Below are 24,072 nucleotides of genomic sequence, written 5' to 3' on the forward strand. Positions count from 1 at the left end.
TGCCTGCCTGCCTGCCTGTCTGCCTGCGAGCGCCAGAGCTGCAGCTCACACCCCCTTCAGGTCCACGAAGCCCGCGCCTTCTCCTGCACGACTGATTCTTCGGGAGATCAGCCTCTCTGGTATGCCGCCGCCCTTCCCTTCGGCTGCTCCTCTCCGGGTGAAAAGCGATCCAACTTGGCCAGAGCCTGAGCATCACCGGGGCAGTAAGGCGAGGCTGTTCTCTTGTTGAGGCTCCTTTGAACCTCGTTTCCAGGTTTGGACCTCGGGCTGGGAAGCTGGTGGGGTAAGTGTTACACGGCCAGGTGTGAAACGTGGAGTAGGGCAGGGATGGGGAAACGTGTGGGGTACAGGGCTGTAACTCCGTGGGGAGAGCATCTGCTTTGCATGCAGAATGTCTTGGGTTCAACCGCAACCCCGCGGCATCTCTACACAGGGATGGGGATGTCCCCTGTCTGAAGAGAGCTGCCAGCCAGTGTGTGCAATACTGAGCTAGGTGGACAAAGGTGTGATTTGGTCTATGTTCCTTCGTGGCCCTCCAGACTCCAACTCCCATCATATCTGACTGACCACCCGAAAGTTCTATCACAGAAAAATGGGGGGGGGGGGATGCAGGATAAAATGGGATAAAGAGGGTTGATGCATTTTTTAAAAAAAGTATTATATTTGAATGTGTCATGTGCATCAATGTCATTGATTTGCTAGGTTGCCAAATGCACAAGTTGGCCTTGGTGCTTCTGCTTACTAGGGTTGCCATCTTACTAAAACCATGCTTACATGCACAGGTGAGAGCAACAATCGAGTGGTCCATTGTTTGGCAATCATAATGTAATTGAAGCTACAAAGGAGAATGCTAAGCATATTTATATCAAGGTTCCAGATCAGAGTGCAACAACATCTGGAGGGCATCAGGTTGCCCATCCCTGGGATCAAGGTCCAGGGTACCTTGCTGAAGCTAAGCAGCTCTGGGTCTAGTCAATGCCTCGGTGGCTGACCACCTTGGAACCACAGGCATGCCACCTTGGGTTCTGTCATCTAAAAGCTTCCTAAACAACGGTCAGGGTGCAGAAGTCTGTGGATCAAGAAAACCAGGGTGCTGTCATAGTTAGTGTCAGACTGAGGAGAGCTGGGTTCAAATCCTTGTCCAGCCACCAAGATCACTGGTTGGCTTTGGGCCCACCTAGCCTACCTCACAGTACTGTTGTAAGGATTAAAGCTGAAGAGAGCTATGTACACCACTTGAGCTTTTTTTGGAAGAAGGGTGGGATAAAAATGCAACGAGTTAGACAGATATCCTGGAGATCTCTTAAAAGACCCATATAAAGAACCTGCTAAGTGAGAAGGATTTTTTTTACTACATATTCTCTCTACCCCCCCCCCTCGCAAGCGTCCCACACATCCAAGGCATCTGGGAAGGAAAGGGGAGGCAGGTGCATCACAAAATAAAGGGTGGGATTTTGGTTTTAAAACCCTAATTATTCTATTCTAGTTCTATTCTAATTGATGTAGTTTAAGAAGTCCCCAAATGAAAGGGTATTTTTTTGGGGGGGGAGGCTTGAACATATAAGTGTTCTTTCTCCTTCCTGTGTTTAGTTAGTGAGGAAGAGTTTTGTCTGAGCAGGGGGCAGGTGTTCCGATTGCCAGGGAAGGCCCCCAGTCCCGAGTGTTTGTGTGGACTCCCTTATCAGCAAAGTGTTTAAATAAAGGTGCACCAGGAAAGGTTATATTTAATAACTGTCTGCGAAATTTAGAACATGCTGCTAATGTTTGTGTTTGGGGTGGGGAACTAGGGTGTGGGTGCCACTCATCCCGTGTCGCTAGGAGGGATGCGGAATTGACTGGAACTGTTGCAGATTGTGTTATGTGTACTGTGTAAACTGTGCTCTTGTCAAGTGGGCACAAAGTTCTCCTGTTTTGCAGTTATGTCTTTTGGATATCTTTTCCCATCACTACTAAAACAAAAACAAAACAAAACAAAACAACAAAACAACAACAACAACAACAACAAAAAGAACTCATTTTTTTAAAAAAAATCCTCTTCCATTTGAAATGCCACTGGCTCTGGGCTGGAAAACTTCCATAGTTGTACAGTCACATAACAAACACCACAGTTCAAAGGGAGATAAGCCGCACACTAACAGGCGCAAGCCCAGATTCCCTGCCTTGCACGAGATGAGAGCCGTTCTTGAACGCTCCACCTCCTCAGATTGATGAGCCGCACTGTGTGTTTCCGTGGACTTTGCCGACTGAGGTCAGAAGGCGACAGTTAATCAAAATGACGCCCCACTACTTCCTAGCATCTGGAAGAGCAAGGCAGAGGTGTGGGGTGGGAGGAGAGGCCCAGATTCCTTCCTTGCCTTCTGACCTTGAGCCGCCCTCCTCTTGAGATTGCTGCTGCTGAGAGTAGAAAACTTATTGCATTGCTGAAGTCTGAGATCATAGAAGGTGCCTTCTTACTCCCAGGTGGCCATGAGATGGGAGGACACAGGGGAAATGCCAGAGAAGGAATAAGAACGGGGCAGAGGCCGTCTTCCTCTTCCGGGGCTAGGGGGCACAGCAGACACCAGCACCCAGTCTTTCTAACATGAAAGGTGAGGGGGCTCATCCTTCCTCCAATTTCTTTTTCGAGAAACTTTGAACTTCAATCACAGTTCAGAAACAGTTACTTTGAAGTTCTAGCTTCATATTCCAAATGTATCACTGGCAACAGGTATATTGAGAGAGAAAAAATACCCTTATCAGATTACCCCCAGAAATTCATTAAATCTGAATTAAATTGGAGGTGGGGGTGTGTGGAATTCAGGCTGGCATCATGTTTTGAGGATGGTGTAAAAATGAGGTGTCTCTGTCCTCCAGTAAAAGCCAGCCTGGAAGAACGCCCAGTGCTCTCCCCTCCTCATTTGATCGGCTGCTTTCAGCTGCTCAGTTCATGAGTTCAAGGCTGTACCCTTTTGCTTTCTTTTTCCATCCTGAAGGCAGCGTAAACAGGAAAATGTCCCGAGTTACATTCCTGGCTTGGAAAGCCTGGGCTCAGGGAAAATGGCTGGGACAGATATATCAGAGGATGTAAGAGACACGATTACTGTACTCTGGCTGAGCCAGCCCTGTGCTCCTGGATACCTGAAGGTCAAGCTGAACACCATCTTCCAGCGAGGGAAGCCCAGAGCATGCTGGCGAGACTCGTGGGATTTCTTCTCTCGAGCTGCCAGCTGAAGTGGAGGATCCTATTGGCGCAAAACATTTGAATGTTGAACACTGCCCGCCCTCCCCTGCAAAATTGCTCCCTGCACATTCCTGCATGTTTCATGGAGGGGATTGACTGTCAGGCCAGGCAGGGTCCAGAGCAACCCAAGGGAGACCATCAATGGGAAGGGCTGCTGGTGCCTGCTGTGAGTGTCTGCCTTCAGGGGCACAATTGCCACTACACTTTGGGGTGCTCTTTTGGAGGATTTGGGTCAGAGCTCCGGAAACTCTGTTCTGCTGGGGGGGGGGGGAGTATTGTCCTTGATGTTACTGCACTGAACAGTTCACTTTAATTTTTTACGTTGTGTTTTTGTTTCATATTGTAAATCACTTTGAGCATTATTTTACGGGGTGCATAAGTTGGTATGTATCCAACCAAGCTCCACATAGTGTAAAAGGGAGATTGATTCCTCTGTGTGATTCTCCATCTTTTCATTGTTCTCCAGGACCTGCAGATCCCAGAAGATCAAACAGAAGAATGAAGGCCTTCTGGACTCTCTTGGCCATAGTGCTGTTGGCAGAAGAGGCCCTTGCTCTCCGGGCATCTCGTACGCGGAGGGAGCTAGCCCCAGGATTGCATGAACGGGGGATCCGGGACGCAGGAGGCTCTTACTGCGAACGCCGTAATGCTTGCTGCCCTGGGAGGGATGATGGCTGCACAGTGCCATACCTGGACACCATCTGCTACTGCGACCTCTTCTGCAACCGCACTGTCTCTGACTGCTGCCCCGATTTCTGGGAGTACTGTTTGGGCATCGAACCTCCGTTTGCTGTGCAGAAAGGTAGGTTACTTGCGGGTGGATTGCCTGATCGGTGGGTAGATATATATAACAATGGAGGTGAGTCTGAGGGGAGAGGAGGGGGTACAGATGTGGGCTGCTTTGCAGACTTTGTTCACACTGCTTGGGGTGCTGATGGTCCAAGTCACCTGGAGGGTACAGGGTTGAGAAAAGTTGTTTAGGAGGTTAGATGTTTTGAGATAGGTGTTTGTGTCTTGGTCAGATAAGGGTCTGTGGGCATAAGTGGCTGTGTGTGCTGGACAATTATGAATGGTTGCATTTGTGTGTGTTTTTGTTTTCTCTTCCTCTGTGTTAATACTATAGATTGTAGAAACAGATCAGAAGGAAAGTCGCAGCAGGCAGGCTGTTGGTTCCTAGCACTACCCAAGATTGCTTAATGAAATAAGCACATGGATAGAATGGTGCCTATTGGAGGTGTGCCAAAGTTTAGGGGCATGGCGATAGACTCTCCTGCCCAGTTCATCACTAAACGCATCCAAACCATGCCCAGTAGTTGTAGATGAGACAGGCTGAGTTCATGCTTCTCTTCTGATCCTTCCTCCCCAAACTGGATTTCCTGCAGTCTGAAAAAAATGCTGCAGAAAACAGAGCACAGGGGAAACACAGGCTGGCAGTGCTTTGATAATGACATCGTGTAGATGCCTTGTAAAAAAATGATGAAGAAAGAACAACAATTCTATGGTAAATGTCTGTTGTGGAAGCCGGCATAGAAAGCAGCACTTCTTGCAACCTGCATTTAATTTGCGGAACTCACTGCCACAATATGTAGTAATGACTTTTTTACTTTGGGTGACTTTAATACGGAATTAGAGACAAATTCCTGGAAGGGGATAAGCCACATTCATCAACCAAATGCCCTCCAGATATTTTGGTCCACAGCTCTCTTCAGGCTCCACCAGCACCACCACATTGGAGAAGATAGCCAGAGAAGAGGCAGTGCATTTTGGAGTGCCCAATGTTGGGGCCAAATCATCATGATCATCATCATGATCATCACCCTACCTTTTCCCCAGACTGGGACACAAGGAGGCTTACAGATAAAATAATTAGGATGCTTTTGTTGTAATGTTACACTGGGCACTTGGATTGATCTGAGAAAGACCAACCTTATGATTAAATGTGTGGATATTTATTATTATTGGGATTCTCCCATTCCCCCCACTCCACATGCTGAAGACGTCAGTGTTTGGGTCCTTAAATCTGCCTCTACTAGATGTGTCATACAAATATGCCCTTGGCACAATCGCAGTCTCCAGAGTCGCAGTAGGGATACTTCCGCAGCAGCTGCAAAATCCCCTTGACCCCCTTTAAGGAAAATGTGATTTCCCCTTCCATCTTTGCTTAAAAACAATAGGCGCCTTTCTCTTGAGCGTCTCATAGAAGGGCTGGTGGTGGGGAATGCCTTCAGCTTCCCTCAGGGCTCTGGCTTCCCTCTGAAATAAGACGTTTAACCCCATCAAAGCTGAATCCAAAGGGGAAATAGAAATTTTCATTTTGGGCTAAATTTTCTCCCCGCCCCAAGCAGTTAATTTCTAAAAAGAGCAGTGCTAAACACTAGCTGGGAAACCAATTCCACACTCTCAGGTTTTGGTGTGCATGGACTATTTCACCCTCCCACCCCCCAGTGGTGGGGAAAAAGCACTTTGGGCATACTCAGATAAATCGTCATGTTTATTGCTATTTTTCACATTGGGAGGTACCTTATCCTGAGACGTAGGAGGCAACCTAATGCTGAGCCAGATCATTGGTCCATCTAGCTCAGCCTCATCCTAACCGACTGGCAATGGCTGTCTGGGTTATAGACCAGGGACATCCCCAGCTCTCCCTAAAGTGAATCATAATTATAATAATAAATGATTTGCAAACCAGATGTCCTGCCTTCTGGTCATTGACCCCTCTAGTACAGTACTGCCTACACTGAGAGATAGCCATTCTCCAGGGCATTGGGGATGCTGCTGAGTTCATGGCAGAGACAAACTTCTCAAAGGAGGCTTCCTGGCTTGCAAGCTGGTCAGGAACACCACCTTCTGGTACTGCCACAAGATCATGCATTATCACATTCACACTGTTCCACCTCCACTGTCAGAGGCAGCATGCCTCTGAATACCAGTTTCTGGAAGCTGCAGGTGCAGCGAGTGCTGCTACCCTCAGGTCCTCTTGCAGGCTCCCTGTAGGCATCTGATTGGCAACTGTGAGAAGAGGTCCTTGGCCTGGTCCAGCAGGGCTCTTTGTATATTCTTATGTTTCTATACATTACTGCCAACAGGTAACACATATCTTCTTGAAACTGACTTCTCAGAAGGCAGAGGGGTAACTGCACAGGAGTTTCAGGGTTCATGGGAGCAGAATTACATGTCTGAAACCTTCCTCTTGCCCCTCCCTACACAACTAGGAAAGTTCTGTACATTCTGGACTCCAATGGGCCACTAGCAGGCTCTTCCTATCTTCTTAAGAGCTAGGGTTTGCCCCTCCCTTCACATTTTCCAAGCCCGACTTGGAAAATGGCATTTGAAACACGCTCCAGCCTTGAATTAATTAATCAAACTTTGACCCTGAGCTCTCTATCCAAATCCTCAGCACAGGAGTGCGAACTCTACTGAACACAGTGAGATTTTATACAGTTCAACCTTTGCGAGCTTCAACCAGCCTTTTGTACTCTGGAAAGGTTAAAAGGGTAGAATTTATCCCATACTTTCCATGTACATTTATGGAGGGAGAGAAGCTTCTAAACAGTAAGTTATTGTTGCTCCAGAACCAGGGAGTGGTACGTAATTAAGCCAGGCTACATCAGTATGTCGGTTCCCCCAGCATGCCTTATTATGTTTTAGTGAGAAATTACAAGAAATGCGCTACAGGGTTTAGCTCGGATGATAAAGCCCTGAAGGCTTAATGATGTCTTTTGTAATATTTGATGTCCTTACAGTATACAATCAGAGCATGGCAGGGGTTAATAGACGCCCATAAACACCAGTAGCTACACCCAAGCAGTGCTCTAAGCTCTTTTTCTTTCTTCTCTATCTGATTTTAGCTGGTTTGAAACTGCGCAACTGGTTCCCAAACCATTTCTCTGCTGCCCCTCCCACTAGCTGGAGCAGAGTCTAGCCTTCCCAAACTCTGATGGGGGTTGCATTCCAAAAGCTGGAGAGAGATTCCCAGCAATCAGGAGTCTATCCCCCATTGTTGGTTCCTATTGGTTATGGCTGGTGTGTGTGTGTGTGTGTGTGTGTACACATACATACATACATACATGCATACATGCATGCATGCATACTGCTTTTTGGCCCAAATGCCCCCAAAGTGATGGACAAAATAGAAAAGAAAAATACAATAGAGTATGATAAATTCAAATACAAGTGTACAATAAATATAATGCAATATAAGCATGACATCTGGGCTTTTAGTACAAGCAATCAGCCTAACTAAATATTGCTTTCCCAGCATCCACAGCAGTAAACAGTTGTACAGAATATTGCTCTGAATCCTGATATTGGGCGGTTGAGCCCTTCTACCAAAATGTAAGCTTCTTGCTATCTATATGGATCCATATGCACTCAGTTTCCCATCCCAGTTTTCTCCTTGTTCCCTCTTTTCCAGCCTGCATCCGTAATGGACACAAGTTCCCAACAGGCTCAACCTACAGAGATAACTGCAACTTCTGGTAAGTTGGGCTCTTTGATCACAGAAGCATTTTTTTTCAGTCAAAGTCTCGCTGCTAAAGGTTCCCTTCAGGCTGTCAGCATTTGGCAGAAGGAATCTGAGCGCATGCTAGAGCTTTCAGTTTGCACTGCTTAACAAATCCTCACCACAACAAATCTGCTTTAAAAACTTGTATGGACTTTTGCAGTTAGGAAAGTGACAGGGAAATGCATTGAAATAAGCTGGATGAATGACGATGCTTGATTATGCTTATGTATTTGTTGGAAGCCACCCAGAGTGGCTGGGGCAACACAGTCAGAAGGGCCTGATGCAAATAAAGCAACAACAACAGCAACTATTATTATTATTATTATTATTATTATTATTATTATTATTATTTAGTGTAAACACAATACACACAGAGCATGGTTAAGCTATGGAACTCACTCCACCAGGAGACAGTGATAACCACCAACTAGGATGGCTTTAAAAGAGAATTAGGAAAATTCATGGAGGAGAAAGCTATTAGTGGCTATTAGCCTCTGTCTCCATGGTTGGAGGCAGTAATGCTTCTGAATACCAGTTGCTGGGAGTCAGAATTGTGCTCAGGTCCTGTTTCTAGGCTTCCCATGGGCACCTTGTTGGCCGCTCCAAGAATAGGATCCTGAACTAGATGGGCCACTGGCCTGATCTAGCAGACTCTTTTTTCCTTTTGTTCTTATGTTCACCATGGTGTTGAGAACATGGTGCTGGACTCGATGGACCTTTGACCAGATCCAGCAACAAAGCTTTTCTTGTGGTCTGAAAGGCAAAGGGAAGATGAGGGTTAAACAAAGAGTCCCGACTGAGCTCCAGTTAACTGCTCAGCAGGCCCTGGCAGGATGCAGACTCTAAGGGGAGAGTGTTGCTGCCAGGCAGGTCCGTAAAAGGACAAAACCTTTCCTGCCTTCAGGATGGGGAAGGGGGTGGGGGAAAGGATTGTTGTTGCTTTTTAAAGTGCCTTTTGGCCGAGAGAAAATGCCAAGCATTCTATGAAGCATAGCTAATGTTGGAATTGGCTCCTCGTCAGCAAGGCCACCGTGTTTCCTGAAGGCTTCGTGAAAAGGATTAGGGCACCTTGTGCTAGCAATGTGCTTGCAGAAGGCCTGGCCATAGACCATGTGCAGGGGGAGCTTGGTCTAAGAGCGCACACATGCGCGCGCGCGCACACACACACACACACAGGTTTTGGTGCCTTATATCAAGTCAGACCATTGTGTCCATCCAACTCAACTGTCTAGCAGTGGCTTTCCAGGATTTCAGAGTGGTCTCCCCCAGGTCCACCTGCAGATCCTGGGAATTTATCTTGGGACATTCTGCATGCAAAGCAGATGTCCTGCCACTGAGCTACAGCCCTTCTACTTCCAGCATCCTCAGAATCTCAAGCTTTCTTTAATAAAGGAGACTATTCCAATAAGTAAATAAAGCTTTTAGCACTAGTCGGATCTCACTTGGAGCTCTGTGTCTTTTTGCACTTTCAATTTGGATGTAGACAAGCTGGAGCACCTTCAAAGGCGGCAGCAAAGAGGGCTAAGATGATGGGGGAAAAGTCTTGTGGGGAAGGTAGAAGGCAAGGCTGTAGTTCAATGGTAGAGCATCTACTTTGCTTGCAAAGTGTCCCAGATTCAATCCCTGGGGTCTCCAGGCAGGGCTGAGAATATCCTCTATCTTAAACCCTGGAGAGTCACTGCCAGTCCGTGTAGGCAACACTGAGCTAGATGTTCTGACTCAGTTTAAGGCAGCTTCCTAGGTTCCTATAGAAGTCAGAACTGCCTCTGTTATATCTGTGCTGTGGTCTGCCCTGGCTCATCACTTATCTCCTTTGTACTGTTATGAATTTGATCCTCAGGTGATCTGCACCTGGTTCCACAAAGCTTAGAGCTCACTAGTCCTTTGTAACAAACATGAAGAATTTCGTACTGCTCACTGATGAGTTGCTCAGTTTAAGCTGCAAGGTGGTTTGCTAGGGGAGACCTTGGTGGGTGCTATGGCACCTTCACGCGATGCATTGGCAACCTCTGGTGTAAAGCAGGTTGGCGGCGAGGTTGAAGTTGCTTGGGCACACCAGAGGGAGTGTGTTGGATTAGCTCTGCCAGTGGGCCTGCACTGCCCCAATGGCATCACCATTCTGCCCAAGCTCACTGCATTCAGGTGTCAGCAAAGCTGGTGTCAGGAGGGTGGCTCCACACGACCTTGCAGGCTACTCCTGGATCTAGACTTCTGGAAGTATCTCCCTTTGGCTACTAGCTCACCACCCTTCCATAGCTTCGTATATCTAACGTTTCCCATGTCTTCTCTTCTCAGCACTTGTGAAGGAAATGGGCGATGGTCCTGTGAAAACCACGCTTGCCTCATCAATGGGGATATGATAGATGCCATCAACAGAGGGAATTATGGGTAAGAATAAGAACCTCAATTTGACGAATCAAGCAGGCTGCTAGGGAGGAGGGGTCCAACAAAAGTTGGTGGTCTCCATTCCGAGGGAAGTGTAGCAATGGTGAGGAGTGGAGCCACATATCCACCATTTTGTGGCTTCTTGTCAAAGCTGTGGGCAGGAAGGAATAAGCCTAAAGAAAAAGCTACCATTGCTCCAGCCTTGACCTCAGTGTCATAAAGGATAGGTTGGCTGGATCTGGAGATGTTGTAGCACTAGATGAGGACCTGGAACAAGTTCCTGATACTGCACCTGAGGCGAGTGGCCCAGGGGTCTGTGGAACCCAAGCTAGGACCCTCATGGATATTGTCCCCCAAGCTCAACTGAAGAGTCAACGCATTATCCTGATTTAAGGCAGCTAGTAGACTTGAACCTCTTGAAAAATGGTACCTCTAGAAAAATTGTAATTCATTGGTTTCATGCTTCAGTTTTATTTTGAAGTTCCTTTGTTCAAGAACAAGGTTCATGGCAGAGTGTCCAAGTACACTGAAACGCTCCCCCACAGTTGTTGGTTGTTGTTTTTTTTAAAGCTATTTCAAGTGTCAAGTTTATGTCCATTTATGCTTTTTGCACAGAGGTCGTTCTGTTGGTCTTATGTAGGATGCAGAAAGGCACCACTGGCAAACAAGAGACTGTCATTGTGTAAGATGAGTTGGTCTGGGTTCCCTTGACATTCTGGCTGCCATTATTAGGATCTATAGTAGTATTGCCTGAGGAGCTGTAGAGACAGGATTGGAACCTGTGTCTGTTGCAAGATCTGGTCCCTGTGTTTGTGTCTGTGGCCTATTATTCTTGGTGAGGACCTGTGCTAGCTTGAGGATGTGTCTCTAAGTAAGACCTACCGCCCAAGGCCAGTGAAAGGGAGGTACCTTTGTCGAGGATGGGCTGTAGCTCCTTGGAGTGGATTTAGCTGGGAACTACAAGTAACAAGAAGCCATGTTATCTAGTCCTGTTGTATAATAAGTCCTTTCTGGGTACCTGTCTGGCTTTGCTGATCTGCATATTCACTTTGTGTGGTGTGTGTGTGTGTACTGTATTGATTTATTTAGCAACATTTATATACAGCTTGATTGCAATAAAATCTCCAAGTCTAATAAGGAATTCCAGTTGTGAGTCTCTATCCAATGGGTTAAAGCAGATGTGGTTGTATCACAGAGCTCGATGGCAGAGTGCAGACAGTGGTTTTTGTGGTCTGTTCTGGGTAGAAGCTGGAAACATATAAGATACATGTGGTGGACAGTATATATCTGACATAAAGTGGTGCTTATATGCCCATTATGTAATAGCACAGTATTCAGCTGAGCATACCAATGCCTCCATTTTGTTTCTCAGTGGTCCTGTTTGACTCCAGTTCTGCTGGCACAGGGACACCATGTTCAGAATTAGAACTGATTATTATTGTTTTATATTACATTCCAGTTCTTCAAAACGCCACAGCAATCAATTAGTTTCTTTGCGAATTGGGGTGTTCTCACCTTTCCTGGGCAGACTGAGCAGGCAGAGTCTCCCTTTAAATTGCATGCCGGTTCTGAGTCAAGGAAGAATGCCAAGAGGAAAGGGAGCTGGCTTGTCATATATCCAAGAACTATGAACTGGTGGTGTTTTCTTACCAAGGTAGCTGGTTAGTTCTGAATGATGGCACCCTCTCTAATGGATCTCTCAGGGTCTCCCTGAGCAAAGGTTCATCTTCTCAATGGAGTCTCTTCCATCTTTCTTTAGCTGGAGAGCCTCCAACTACAGCCAGTTCTGGGGCATGACGCTAGAGGAGGGCATCCAATATCGCCTTGGCACCATCAAACCCCCAACTGCTGTCATGAACATGAATGAACTCCATGTAAGTCTTGCTTGGTGTATGATCCAGAAAGGCTCATTCTGAGCTTCTTCATTCCAAAGCCTGGGAGTTTCCTTCCTCTGCACTTCTGAGCACAGGACGGTGTAAAATTAAATACAAAAGAACATGTGCATAATTTTCCCAGTTGTGTCAGAAGGGACAAGGGACTGATTTCAGGCACGTAGCTCTTAGAGCTCTGAAACTCACATCTAGTTACCCCTCTGACTTCTGAGAGGTCAGTTTCAAGCCTGTTTTTGTTACCTGTTGACAGTAATTAAAAAAAGGGGGAGAAGAAAACATGGAGTGTCTACTGGATCAGGGCAAAAGCCCATCTAGTCAGGAATCCAGCCCTTACAGTGGCAGTAATGAGGATGGCCTGGAACGCTGAGCTCTAAATCAGGAAGGCTTACAATCAGTGCTATTTTTCTAGGGAAAGTGGTGCTGGAACTCACCATGAACGCCTCCCTTGTTTACTTATAAGGACAATGGTGCCCACCTGAGAGGTGCCAGAACTGAGTTCTGGTGAGTTCCAGCTGGAAAAAGGCCCTGCTTACAATCTACAACAATGTAAGAGGGAGGTCACTTACACTTTTTTGTGGGGAAAAGAGGGAAGATATGTGACTTTGTTAAGAGAAGGGTTTGATTTGATTTATTGTATTTCTATGTCGCTTTTCATTCAAATGAATCCCAAACCAGTTTACAAACAACAAATAACACTAACACAATAGAACATAATAGAACATTACAAATTCACCATCAATCATACAATCTACCAAACAATCCAGAGACTTCAGGGGCCCTGGAGATGTTTGCAAACAAACTCAGCTGCTTCAGCAATTTCAGTCCTCGGGATGAGGGTGGTTTCGGGGGGAGAGGACACATGTCCTTTCTTTTTCTGGCTGTGTTGTTCTTTCCCACTCTTGGGAAGGCCACTGCAGCCCCTCAGGACATCAGCAGAGGCTGCTGATTCAGCAGTGCATTATCCCTGACGTAATCTGCTCCCGTAAAGCAAACACCAGACCAAATGAAGCTGGCTGAAATGTCAGAGGAATCAAGCCAGGGTAGCCCCCAGATCTCTGCTCTCTTTTTAGAACAAGGAAAGGGAAGAGGCCAGGCTGGACTGAAGGCCCCGCTTTTCCAGCAAGGGAAGCGACGAGACCTTGTCTGTTGGGCTATGAGCACAAGCTGTCCGTCAACAGAACAGGACATGATTCCAAGCCTGAGCAATTTTTGCTCTTGTTCTTGTTGCTTTGAGACTGAGCAACGTGGGGACTTTCAAGGTTATGTAAGCTGGGAGAGGAAGATGCAGGAAAGGGCAGGAAGTTTTACACAGCTTGTATTCTGGTTTCTTGGCTCTCAGGGCTTGTTCTGCTTAGTCTGCCTGTGCTAGAAAACAAGGGGTTCAAGAGCTTTTCCGCTTGTCCCATGCTGTCTAGGCACGGGTCTGGGCGGCTTTGCCTTTGCCCTGCTACTTTCCCCTGGAAAACCTGCTCTTTAGCACTAAATTGGAGCAGAAGACCAATAATTCTGCCTCAGTGAGTATCTTGAAGCAGCAACCGAGGCGAGCCTGTTGCAAGATATGAATATCCCTGGCCTGATTCCTGTTGCTGTTTCTGCTCTGAATCCTGGGTACATTTCCCTTCTCTCTAGTGACTTCCATCTCTTTCTTTCCCCTCTTTCTGTAGATGAATATGGATGCCAATGAGGTGCTGCCTTCCCATTTCAACGCTGCTGAGAAGTGGGCAGGAATGATCCACGAGCCACTGGACCAGGGCAACTGTGCTGGATCCTGGGCCTTTTCTACTGCAGGTACCTCACCTCACAGGTGGAAAGAATGTGCCATAACAATGATGGAGCAGGGAGAGGGCATGTCTTCTGCTACCCTCCTGATGCTCTACTTTGGGGTGGGGTAGGCTAGGCTAACCTGTTCCCATACAGATGTTTTCTGTCATAGCTGTCAACGTTTCCCTTTTTTTAAGGGAAATTCCCTTATTCCGAATAGGATTCCTTGCAAGAAAACGGAAAAGTTGACAGCTATGGTTTTCTGTACCTGGCAATCTACTGTCAGTTCTTCTAGGTGCTCTGGGAATGGGCCTCATCCATTGACTCACACATCTTCAGAGGCCTGTAAATCTTAATAGCAGTACTGGCTCCTTTCCAACATCCTTGGCATGTCTGTGTCCCTGATTATTATCACTGTGCTTGTCCCACCCTCCTGCTGTGACACTCTGTTGCCCTAACCCTAACCCTCCCATTGTACTGATGCTAAGGGACTCTGGGAACAGTAGTTCTTGAGAGGGCATCACTCATAGGGAGGTGCACGTCTTTCAAGCAACGCCCTAGACTTCCCTGTACAAGCTGTTCTCACACATAGAGGGGCCAGACATACCTCATCTTAATGCAGATGGTGAACCCCTGGTGTCCCCTTTAGTTCCCTCTCATCCATCCGGTGTTCTCTTCCTACTACTGCTGCCCCTCACTTTCTCCTCCCTAAATCTGGAGATTCCTTATGCTTTGAAAATCCAAATAGGAGAGCTGCATCAACTGCATGCTACTGTAGCACAATGCTAATGCTCCTGTGATTCAAGAAACTGGCTTCATCCTCATTATTAGTTCTCCAGACTTCTAACCACATGTGTCTTCTCACCAGCGGTGGCCTCGGACAGAATCTCCATCCACTCTATGGGACACATGACTCCCGCCTTATCGCCCCAGAACCTCCTCTCCTGCAACACTCGCAACCAGCAAGGCTGTAGTGGGGGCCGAATTGATGGGGCCTGGTGGTTCCTGCGCAGGAGAGGGTGAGTTTGTGCACTTCGACACATTCAGAAATGGAACCTGGTGTAGCAATGCAAGTTGATGCAGTTGTCAACCTGCACGGGACAGAAAAGGTCTCTGTGCGAATGTGGCATGATCTAGTGTAGCACTGGAGGCTTTCCAGAACCCTTTTGGATCTCCCAGATTCTGCCAGGCCCCCAGTTTTGGCTCTGCCATGAGTCCACGAAGGTAGAAAGAACAAAGGGATCATATGCTGAATTTGACTTAAACTCAAATGTTCAGGGATTGTCATTTTACAGCAGGCTGTTGAATTACTGAACTGTGACATTCAGACTTTCCACCTCTACATATAGCTACCATGGAAGCCCAGTGCATTGCAGAAGATTCTGGGGAGTTTGCATCCACTGCACAATGAGAATGCATGGGGTGTTTCACCACCAGCTTGCATGGAATAGGAATTCCCCCTCCCCCCCAAAAAAATGCACACAAGAGCAGTCATGGGGAAGAAACAAAGTTCAACAGTAGAACAGTTCCTTGGCATATTACTGTATAATGAGCTAGGTGGACCTGTGGCCTGACTCTGAATAAGGCAACTTCCTATGTACATATTGTCTTTCACAGAAGATCAGCCTCCATTACTCTCCTTGTCATGTGTCTTGAAAACTGCTAGGCAATACTGGTCTGGCATTGTTATAGGGCTGGAGGGCTGGGGCTATTAGCCTTTGATGACTGGGAAGGCTAGAAGGCTGGGAAAAGTATCAACACAACTAGCAGGGGATGGCAGGTCGGGGGGGGGGAAGGAAGGGTGGGAATGGAAGGGTCTTGAAGGAGTGGCATGTAAAGACTTAAAGCTGAACAACTCGTGACATTAGGCAGGTGGGTTGGCATTGCTTGTATCTTAAAAAAAATCTATAAATAACTGCAGCTTTGGGGGGGGGCAAGGGGTGGAAGATCAGGACCATGACACATGAGGAAGGTGTTTTTAAACTGTTCCCCACCACCACCATACTGTGTTCCTGATTGGGTGTGTGTGTGAATCCCTTCCCCCTTCCATTTCTATAGGAGGGAAGGGTTAAATAATCACCTCCCTGCTCATGCTGTCCCAATAGTTCCCCACCTGGGTGACTCCTAGTTAGAGGGGATTTTTTTTTTTTAAGGTACATACATACCATGTTCTTAACCTATCACCCTTGGGAGTGAGCAAGTCTCCACATAAGCCGTTCAGTTACCTACAAAATCTCATACTTTTCTTCTTTCCCTCTCCCCCACCTTCGGTCTTCCAGAGTGGTGACGGACGAATGCTACCCTTTCACCAGCCAGGAAAAAGACAGCACCCCGCCTGCAACCCCTTGCATGATGCATAGCCGCTCCACAGGCCGGGGCAAGAGACAAGCCACGGCACGCTGCCCCAACCCATGGACGGACTCCAATGAGATCTTCCAGTCCACCCCTGCGTATCGCCTCTCCTCTAATGTGAGTGCTGTAGAGCATGGGCTGAGCACAGCTGACAGTTCTGGGCAGGGTTTTCAAGCTAGAGCTGTGTGCAAATGGCAGCTTCAAATATGCTGGCAGCCTGACCACCTTTTGCCTCTTCTACCAAGTCCTAGCCTATGCATCCTTCTGGGCTGCTGTCAGGGAGATCTGCTATCAATGGTGGAGAATCTTGGGAGGAAATTTTACAAAGTATCTTTCTTTTTATAGGGTTTTTAAAGCTGTTTATGATATGTTTGTAAAATGCCTTGCTACTCTTCCGTCTGCTTGCAGGAGAAAGAGATCATGAAGGAGTTAATGGAGAATGGACCAGTGCAAGGTGAGCTATGGATCCCCCCCAGGAAAAAAACCCGAGAGATTTGTAGCTACAGAGCTTTTCCAGAAAGCACTTTGAGGAAGAGCAGTCTACCTGAGCATTTGGAACCTTAGCTCCAGTGCTTTATCCTGGCCAGAAAGAGGGCATAGACTTGGCAGTCTCATCCCCACTGCCAGCCTGGTGTAGAAATAATTATTTACAGCACTGTGGTGCCCAGTATGGAAGACACAATGATGAGAACAGGAAGCCAGCTCCCAAAAATGTTGTCTTTTCATATTTTGTACAAAAAAACCATGCCTCTGTCACAGCAACCTGCACTGCTCCTGTAACCCTCAGAGATAAAAACCCAGTAGAAGTCGGTTTGTGATCTTTAGGATAGGCACAATCAAGACAGACCCTCCGTTAGGAAATTATCAATGATTAAGCTCGAGGGAGTTGGACTCTGGCTTTCAATGGTTCACAGATCTCTATGACTGAGATTTCTGAGACAGTGATGTAAGACAGAAGAAAACCCACATGGATTAATTGGGAATTGTGTGTCCCTCTGCCACCGGTGCATTCATCACATGTGGGGAGAGGCCCTGTGATCAGAGGTCCAGTCATGACCCCACCCCCCTGCACATAGTTAGAGGGGGGCATTCTTGGGTGCATCAGCAAGGAAGGGGGCAGCCTGTGTAATCCTTTCACGTGTTCTTTGAACACATGGAAAGTGTCTGCTCCATTTCACCAGCACCAGCAATCATGGAAGGGTTGTGCTGATAAACATATAACACTACATACAGACAGTTTTGCCACTGGGTGGGTGGGGGTGGAGGGCTTAATTTGAGTCTGGAGCTAGATATTATGAAAGCCACGTCCTTGTCATCTAAAGGAGAGCACACTGGACTTTCAGCACCACAAAGCTGTTCACAAGTTTGACAGGTGGAAAGAAAGAAAAACAGATTAATTCCAGTGGTCTAAATCTCAAAAGGATAGTAGTAGTAGTAGGATGATGATGATGATAGATAAACATGGTTTAAAATCTAGTTAGTAAAATCTAGTTAGATACAACCCTGCGTTAGGGTCAGTTGATCGTAATTTGCTCCCTCCTATTGAAGTACAGCATTCTGTTCACAATGCCACACTGACTTTCAAAAGTGGAAACCCACAACCCACAGACTACTAGCAATGGGTATCACCACCAGCAGCCCAAGTTTTACCTCTTGTCTTCCAAGCCCTGCAAGCCCAATCACAATCCTTTCTGGCCCCCATGATCAGCTCCATCATCCATAGTGCAGAAATGCACCACCTGCTTCTTGACAGAAATTCAGCAAGTCTACCTATCATAGAAATCTAAATGGTGTGTTCACACAGCAAACTTGCTTAACAATTATTCCATCTTGTGAAGAAATTCTGGCTTTGTGAGTGTAAGAACCCTTAACAGGATTCTCAGCCAGATTGCAATTACCAGGATCCTTTGGGGTGCACATATGCAAGTGTGAGTGTGCAAGCCACGAGAGTTATAAAACTGATACACATTTGTAGTGCAGACAGGCCTCCAATGGGTTGGTGGTGAAGTCGGCGTCAGAGGTGGAGGGTCTGTACCTGTCAACTTTTTCCTGTTGCTTACTTAATCTCCTTTCTCTTCATGTACAGCCATCATGGAGGTGCATGAAGACTTCTTCATGTATAGAAGTGGCATTTATCGGCACACATCTGTAGCATCCGGGAAGCCAGAACAGTACCGACGGCACGGCACCCATTCCGTCAAAGTCACTGGGTGAGGGATATTGCTTGAGGGGGTAATGTTGGTTGGTTCAGGGGCTGCCTTTCTACTGATCACAGGAATATCCAGTTGCATGGTATTCTCACATGTTATGTCCTACCGGATCATGCCAAGGTCCGGTTCAGTCGAGAGTTCTGTTTCCAACAGTGGACAGCAGCTTCTGAGAGCCTCAGAGCAGGGCATGAAAGCGATTGACTACTGAACCACTCTGAGAATGGTAGCTCTGTGGAGGCAATAGGGGCCTCCTAACAACTCTCAGGGATGCGGGTGGTGCTGTGGGTTAAAGCACAGAGCCTAGGGCTTGCTGATCAGAAGGTTGGTGGTTCAAATCCCCGCAACAGGGTGAGCCCCCATTGCTTGGTCCCTGCTCCTGCCAACCTAGCAGTTCAAAAGCACGTCAAAGTGCAAGTAGATAAATAGGTACCACTCTGGCGGGAAGGTAAACGGCATTTCCGTGTGCTGCTCTGGTTTGCCCAAAGTGGCTTAGTCATGCTGGCCACATGACCCGGAAGCTGTACGCCGGCTCCCTCGTCCAATAAAGCGTGATAAGCAACGCAACCCCAGAGTCACCCACAACTGGACCTAATTGTTCAGGGGTCCCTTTACCTTTACCTTTACCTTTAACAACTCTCAGCACCCATAACAAATTGCAGCTACCAGAAGCCTTCGGGGGGCATGACTGGTTAAAATGTTATCATGGTGCTATAAATGTATGGCATGAACGTATGAATGTATGGCCTGTGTATGTTTCGGTGGAGAGGTGTGCAAGCTTGGCCCTGGCCCCAGAATTTGGGAGAAGGCACCAGTTGCAGGAAAAAGGAATAAAGGAGACCTTTGGGTAAAGAAAAATGTTTTTTTTTTTTTTAAAGGTGCTCCTGAAGGCCTCCTCTCTTTTCCCAGGGTTGGTTTGGGGGGGGGCAGTTGCAGAGGACATCCTCCACAGACTTGTTTAAACTGGAAGAGGGGGCAGAATTTCCTCATATTACTCCTTCCTCTTTGTGGCTCTTCTTGGACCCCTGATGACTGCCTGGCCTTGTGACTCTTTGGAGCTTACTCTGCCTGCCCCCCCCCCCTCTCTCTCTGTGTGTGTGTTTGATGGTGAGCACCATAGGGAGTTCAACATGTTTCCTCTCTGCAGTGCCTCGTGGCTTCCTCTCCACTTTCCCTCATTCTGTGGGCACTGACTGGACAGCGGAGTTTGATCCATGCCAGCTCACTGCTGCTCGAGGAATGAGGAAGGAAAACTAACAAGAGAGGCCCCACAGGGGGAGAGTAGAGGCTCTTGAGAACAAGTCACTGCCAGATAAGGCCACTCTTTTGGGGGAAAGTGAGAACTTTTCTCTCTGATGTCAAACAGCTGCCAGCCGGGTGAAAGAGTCATTCTTTGGGTGAGCTGAGCACAGCTGGAGCAGATTCCCCTCTGAGATCTCTTTCACCAGGACTGAAACAGCTTCAGAGACTTATTCCACAGCATGTAAAAAACTCTCCAACGTTTCACAGATGAAATGGGGAGACTGCTGTGCGTGTTTTTTAGTCTGTTATGGCTAAAACAACTAATACATCATCTGCAGTATACATTTTAAGCAGTTTTATATCACTTTAAACAGTCGTGGCTTTGCACCCTCCAAAGGATTCTGGGAACTGTAGTTTGTGAAGGGTGCTGAGGGCTGTGCCTTAGACTGAGAGCCTGAAGGGAAGGGAAGGGGATAGATTGTCTTCTCACTTCTAAGCTGCTGTGGATGAAATGCTAATAATAATAATGCTACTTATAATACTGTGTGAGGGACGAGGAATTCTCACTGGATTGGAACAAGCTGGGAATACAGCAGAAACCTAAACAAAACATTGGCACCAGGCGATGCTTTGAGTCTTTTCAACTTGACTCACAGACTGCAAGTACACAGAATGTTGCTACAGTTACCCATTCCAACACTGAGATCAAAACACTCAGAGATGGGCAAAGGCCTCTGCTTAGGGCAAAGGAAAACACTGAACTATGGGGGCAAGCTAAGGAGAAACAAGTGGAGGGCTCCCAGCCAGCTAGATCACGCTGTCTTTTCCACTTGGGCTTATCTTCTCAAGCTGCTTGCAGAAGGAAATGACAGACCAGATTCTGAGCTAATCAGTAAGGAATGAAATGGGAAACCCCTTCCAGTCGGACACCAAGCCTGCTTTGCTAACACCTGACCAAGAACTTTGGGCATCTCTCCCAGACAGGCAGTATGAAGTACTGCCACTAACTTTGATGGCTTTATAAGGGGACTAGACAGATTCATGTACCAGCAGCTACTAGACATTATATTTATCTGTAACCTCCAGATTCTGGGCAATAACGAATGGTAGAGCATCTGCTTTGCATGCAGAAGGTCCCAAGTTCAATCCCTAGAAGCATCTCCAGGTAGGACGAGGAATGCCCCCTACCTGAAACCTTGGAGAGCTGCTGCCAGTCAGTGCAGAGAACACTAAGCCAGATGGGCCATGGTTTGACTTGGTATAGGGCAGCTTCCAAGGAAGGCTTTCCCCTCCATGTGCTACTTGTAGGATTCCTAGAGGCATCTGGTTGTCCCATCATGGAAAACAGGATGCTGGAGTCCAGAGGGTTTCTTGTTATGATCTTTTCAAACCAGAAGGATGAATGTAATGGGGTTGGTTAAAACCTAGCAATCAAAGCAACAACAATGCTTCATTTTTTGTGAAATGCATTCCACTGAGCAAATCTGTCACAAAACAGCTTCCTGACATGTTAAAGAAAGATGGGTACTATTATTATTATTATTATTATTATTATTAATACCCCACCCATTTGGCTGGGTTTCCCCAGCCACTCTGGGCAGCCCCCAACAGAATATTAAAAACATGATAAAATATCAAACATTAAAAACTTCCCTAAACAGGGCTGCCTAGTGGCCCAAACACTGGGTGTTGCCTCTGAAGCATATATTTTATTCCAGGTCCTTTTGGCTTTATCATATTTTAGTTAAAGTGTGGCAAAATATTTATCACTCTCAGTTTCATTTGTAAGTATGGACCGAAGAATCTGTCAAATTTCATTTTGGTTTTTTATCGTTCCAGTCTGAAAGATGTTTGCCACGTTTCCACATAATATTATTATTACTGTATTAAGATCTGCATGCAAATTCATCAGCGTTTTGGTCCGATTACTCCAAATATACACTTTTTTTTGCAAGCAGTTTCCCTAATATTTGTTAATTGTCCTTCATAAGAAGATGCCTGGGTGGTGTGCAAATGTGTGGCTGAAATCTGTTGCATAGCACATGATAAGGAGGACCACTGAACAAAGCTGTCTCTTTCATTCTGTGTCACAGGTGGGGAGAGGAACAGCTGCCTGATGGGTCAAATCAGAAATACTGGGTGAGTGCTACCGTTTCTTAATCAGGAACTGCCACAAATTTAGGTATTGTTCATTTGAGGTATTTCACTTAAGGTCTTCCATCATAGAGCTCAAGGTGGCATAGATGGGTGCACAGTCAGGGCATTTCCAGACTGCCACTGTTTTCAGGTGGAATTCAGTCAAATCCTGGCAAATTCAGCCTGTGCGCTCAAAGTTGATTTGGAACTCTTGTGAAATAAACCTGCTTTCCTAAGAAATCAGACTCGCAATAAGGAAAAATATGGGGAAATGAAAGTGTGTGATAAAACTCCCTTTACACAACATCATCTAATCTCCCCACAAACAAATCAGGATGAATGCTCATTAAAGAGGGGATCAGGGAGCAACCTCAGTGTGGGGGTGATGACCAAGACACTGACCCAGACCCAAATTTTTTTAACTTCAGCAAGTGGCTGCAACATATACCTTCAAAGCCCACAATGGGACCTTTGAATAATTATTCGTTATCCTAGACATCTATTTCTCCGGATCTCTCCTGCCCCGCTGTCTGCAAGTAAGCGCTGCTGTAAATGAGGCTTGAAGACAGTGCCAGTCAGCTGATTGGAAACTCTGGAATGTAGCCGATCCCAGCAGGGCTTGAAGTCACCACCAACCAGCTGGTAGCGGGTGGCATCAAGCCATGCTGCAAAGGAAAAAGGGTTCCCTGAGGTGGGTGCCCCCTCCACCTGTCACTGACCCACTGGGCTCAGGATCTGGCCTGTTGAGCTGAAAAGGTTCCCCATCCTCGTTTTAATGTGAGACTTGGTGTAGCAAAGCCACTATGAGATAGTGTTACAAAGCAGGAATCCCCAGTTTAAAACTCGCCTCTGCCATGAACTCACTTGACAGCCTTAGGTGAGCTTCTCTTTTTCTCTTTGCAAGATAATGGCGATAATACTGACAATACATGCCTTGCATGCTTGCTGTAAGGATGGCAACAAGACTGCTATGTATGAATGCTACGGCGCAGTATAAATGTGAAAAGCTGTTTTGTCGGAAACCATTAATGGCTCATGTTATCTTCTGGGCAATTTTGTGTCTCTGGCTTCAGATTGCTGCCAACTCGTGGGGCAAGGACTGGGGAGAGGACGGCTACTTCCGCATTGCCCGTGGGGAAAATGAGTGTGAGATCGAAACCTTTGTGGTAGGTGTCTGGGGCCGAGTCGGGATGGAAGACATGCACCACAAGAAGTGAGGAACTTGGGAGGCCGACCTTGCAGCAGCAGGTCACCAGGGAGAACTTCCTTCCTTTTGTTGCCCACACCTTTTTTCTTCTCCAAAAAAAGAAAGAAAAGAAAATCAAATCCGAGATCTGGATCAGCCAAAGAACACCACACAGCTCTTTTTCACCACTGTGTCTGTCTCTGAAGAGAACAATGCTTGACCACATTCTGGGGTCTGCACAAGTCTGTGTGAGGCCTAGGACTGTTCTTGAAGCCCTGGGTATGTCTAAAAGGCTTTGGATGGCCTTCTTGGAAACTTTGGAAGTGCCTTGAGAACTCAAGAAACAGCTGGAGAGGGGGAAGTTTTGTCAGAAAGGACCAAGGAAAGTTATTCTGTCTGACACCCCCTTGCTCCTCTGCATCTTTGTTAGCCTACACTCAAAACCCAAAGTTTGCCACAGAGACATCAGAAGCAAATAAGGAACACCCTGTCAATTTTGCCTGAAGTGTGGCTAATGCCATACAGTGAACTGTATGGGAGGACAAATCAGCATCTCATTTTCTGTGGGTATCCAGTAATCTCTTGTACACCTCACCAGTGCCTCAAAATGAAGCCATTTCAGAAGTGCTTGTTTCTCTGACCTGATGTTCGACAGTGGTTTGAGTCAGGAACAAGCCTCTTTCGAGGAATTGGCAGCCATTGTAATGCCAACAGTTGTGGGCTTCTCATGTCAAACCATTTCGGGCCTCAGATAACATGGGATCTCCCCTTAGCTGCTCCTTCTCCTCACACATGTACCAACACCAGTCTTATGGAGACTACACAAAAACAATCAGGCCTCACAGCCTAATACACATTGTCTCTCGTAAACACTCCCATAGTTTCGTTCCTAGCCACTCCAAATTCCCATTGCTTTACCTCAGCCTGGCTAACATATAAAAGAAAAGAAGGAATCCCGAATCTCAAGTCTGTCAGGTGATGCCCTCACAAACAGAGGAGTCAGTCCAAATCACAGGAAGTGCTGTGATTTTGAGAAGACATTTCTAGAACTGCTCAGTTAGGTCCATCATTCTTGGAGGCCCAATCCTGAAATGGAAATGGTGTCCACTTACAGAATGAGGAAACAACCCCAAAGACTGGGTTTTTCTAGACAGCTTTGCCCAGGCATGTGGGAAATTCACCTGGGT

At 46.7% G+C, this 24,072-nt stretch overlaps 1 protein-coding gene across 1 annotated transcript; it reads left to right on the plus strand.

The window, feature by feature from the left end:
• Window positions 1–2,566: 2,566 nt before the first annotated feature.
• Window positions 2,567–23,509, plus strand: TINAGL1 (tubulointerstitial nephritis antigen like 1). Its single transcript, XM_079989085.1, has 12 exons — window positions 2,567–2,588; window positions 3,687–4,022; window positions 7,635–7,698; window positions 10,020–10,112; window positions 11,869–11,983; window positions 13,666–13,789; window positions 14,631–14,781; window positions 16,042–16,231; window positions 16,523–16,568; window positions 18,201–18,324; window positions 21,657–21,702; window positions 22,773–23,509. Exons 1-12 carry the CDS (start codon window positions 2,582–2,584, stop codon window positions 22,914–22,916), a joined length of 1,440 nt encoding a protein of 479 aa, XP_079845211.1. The 5' UTR covers window positions 2,567–2,581; the 3' UTR covers window positions 22,917–23,509.
• The last annotated feature ends 563 nt before the right edge of the window (window positions 23,510–24,072 follow it).

The sequence above is a fragment of the Podarcis cretensis genome, assembly GCF_951804945.1.
Source record: "Podarcis cretensis genome assembly, chromosome: 8".
Classification (NCBI taxonomy): Eukaryota; Metazoa; Chordata; class Lepidosauria; order Squamata; family Lacertidae; genus Podarcis; species Podarcis cretensis.

Bases quoted from the DNA above. Each gene is read 5' to 3' on its own strand.
- TINAGL1 (XM_079989085.1), top strand. The intron at 7,699-10,019 runs GTAAGTTGGGCT...TTCTCTTCTCAG, and splicing joins AGAGATAACTGCAACTTCTG to CACTTGTGAAGGAAATGGGC. The intron at 10,113-11,868 runs GTAAGAATAAGA...ATCTTTCTTTAG, and splicing joins ATCAACAGAGGGAATTATGG to CTGGAGAGCCTCCAACTACA.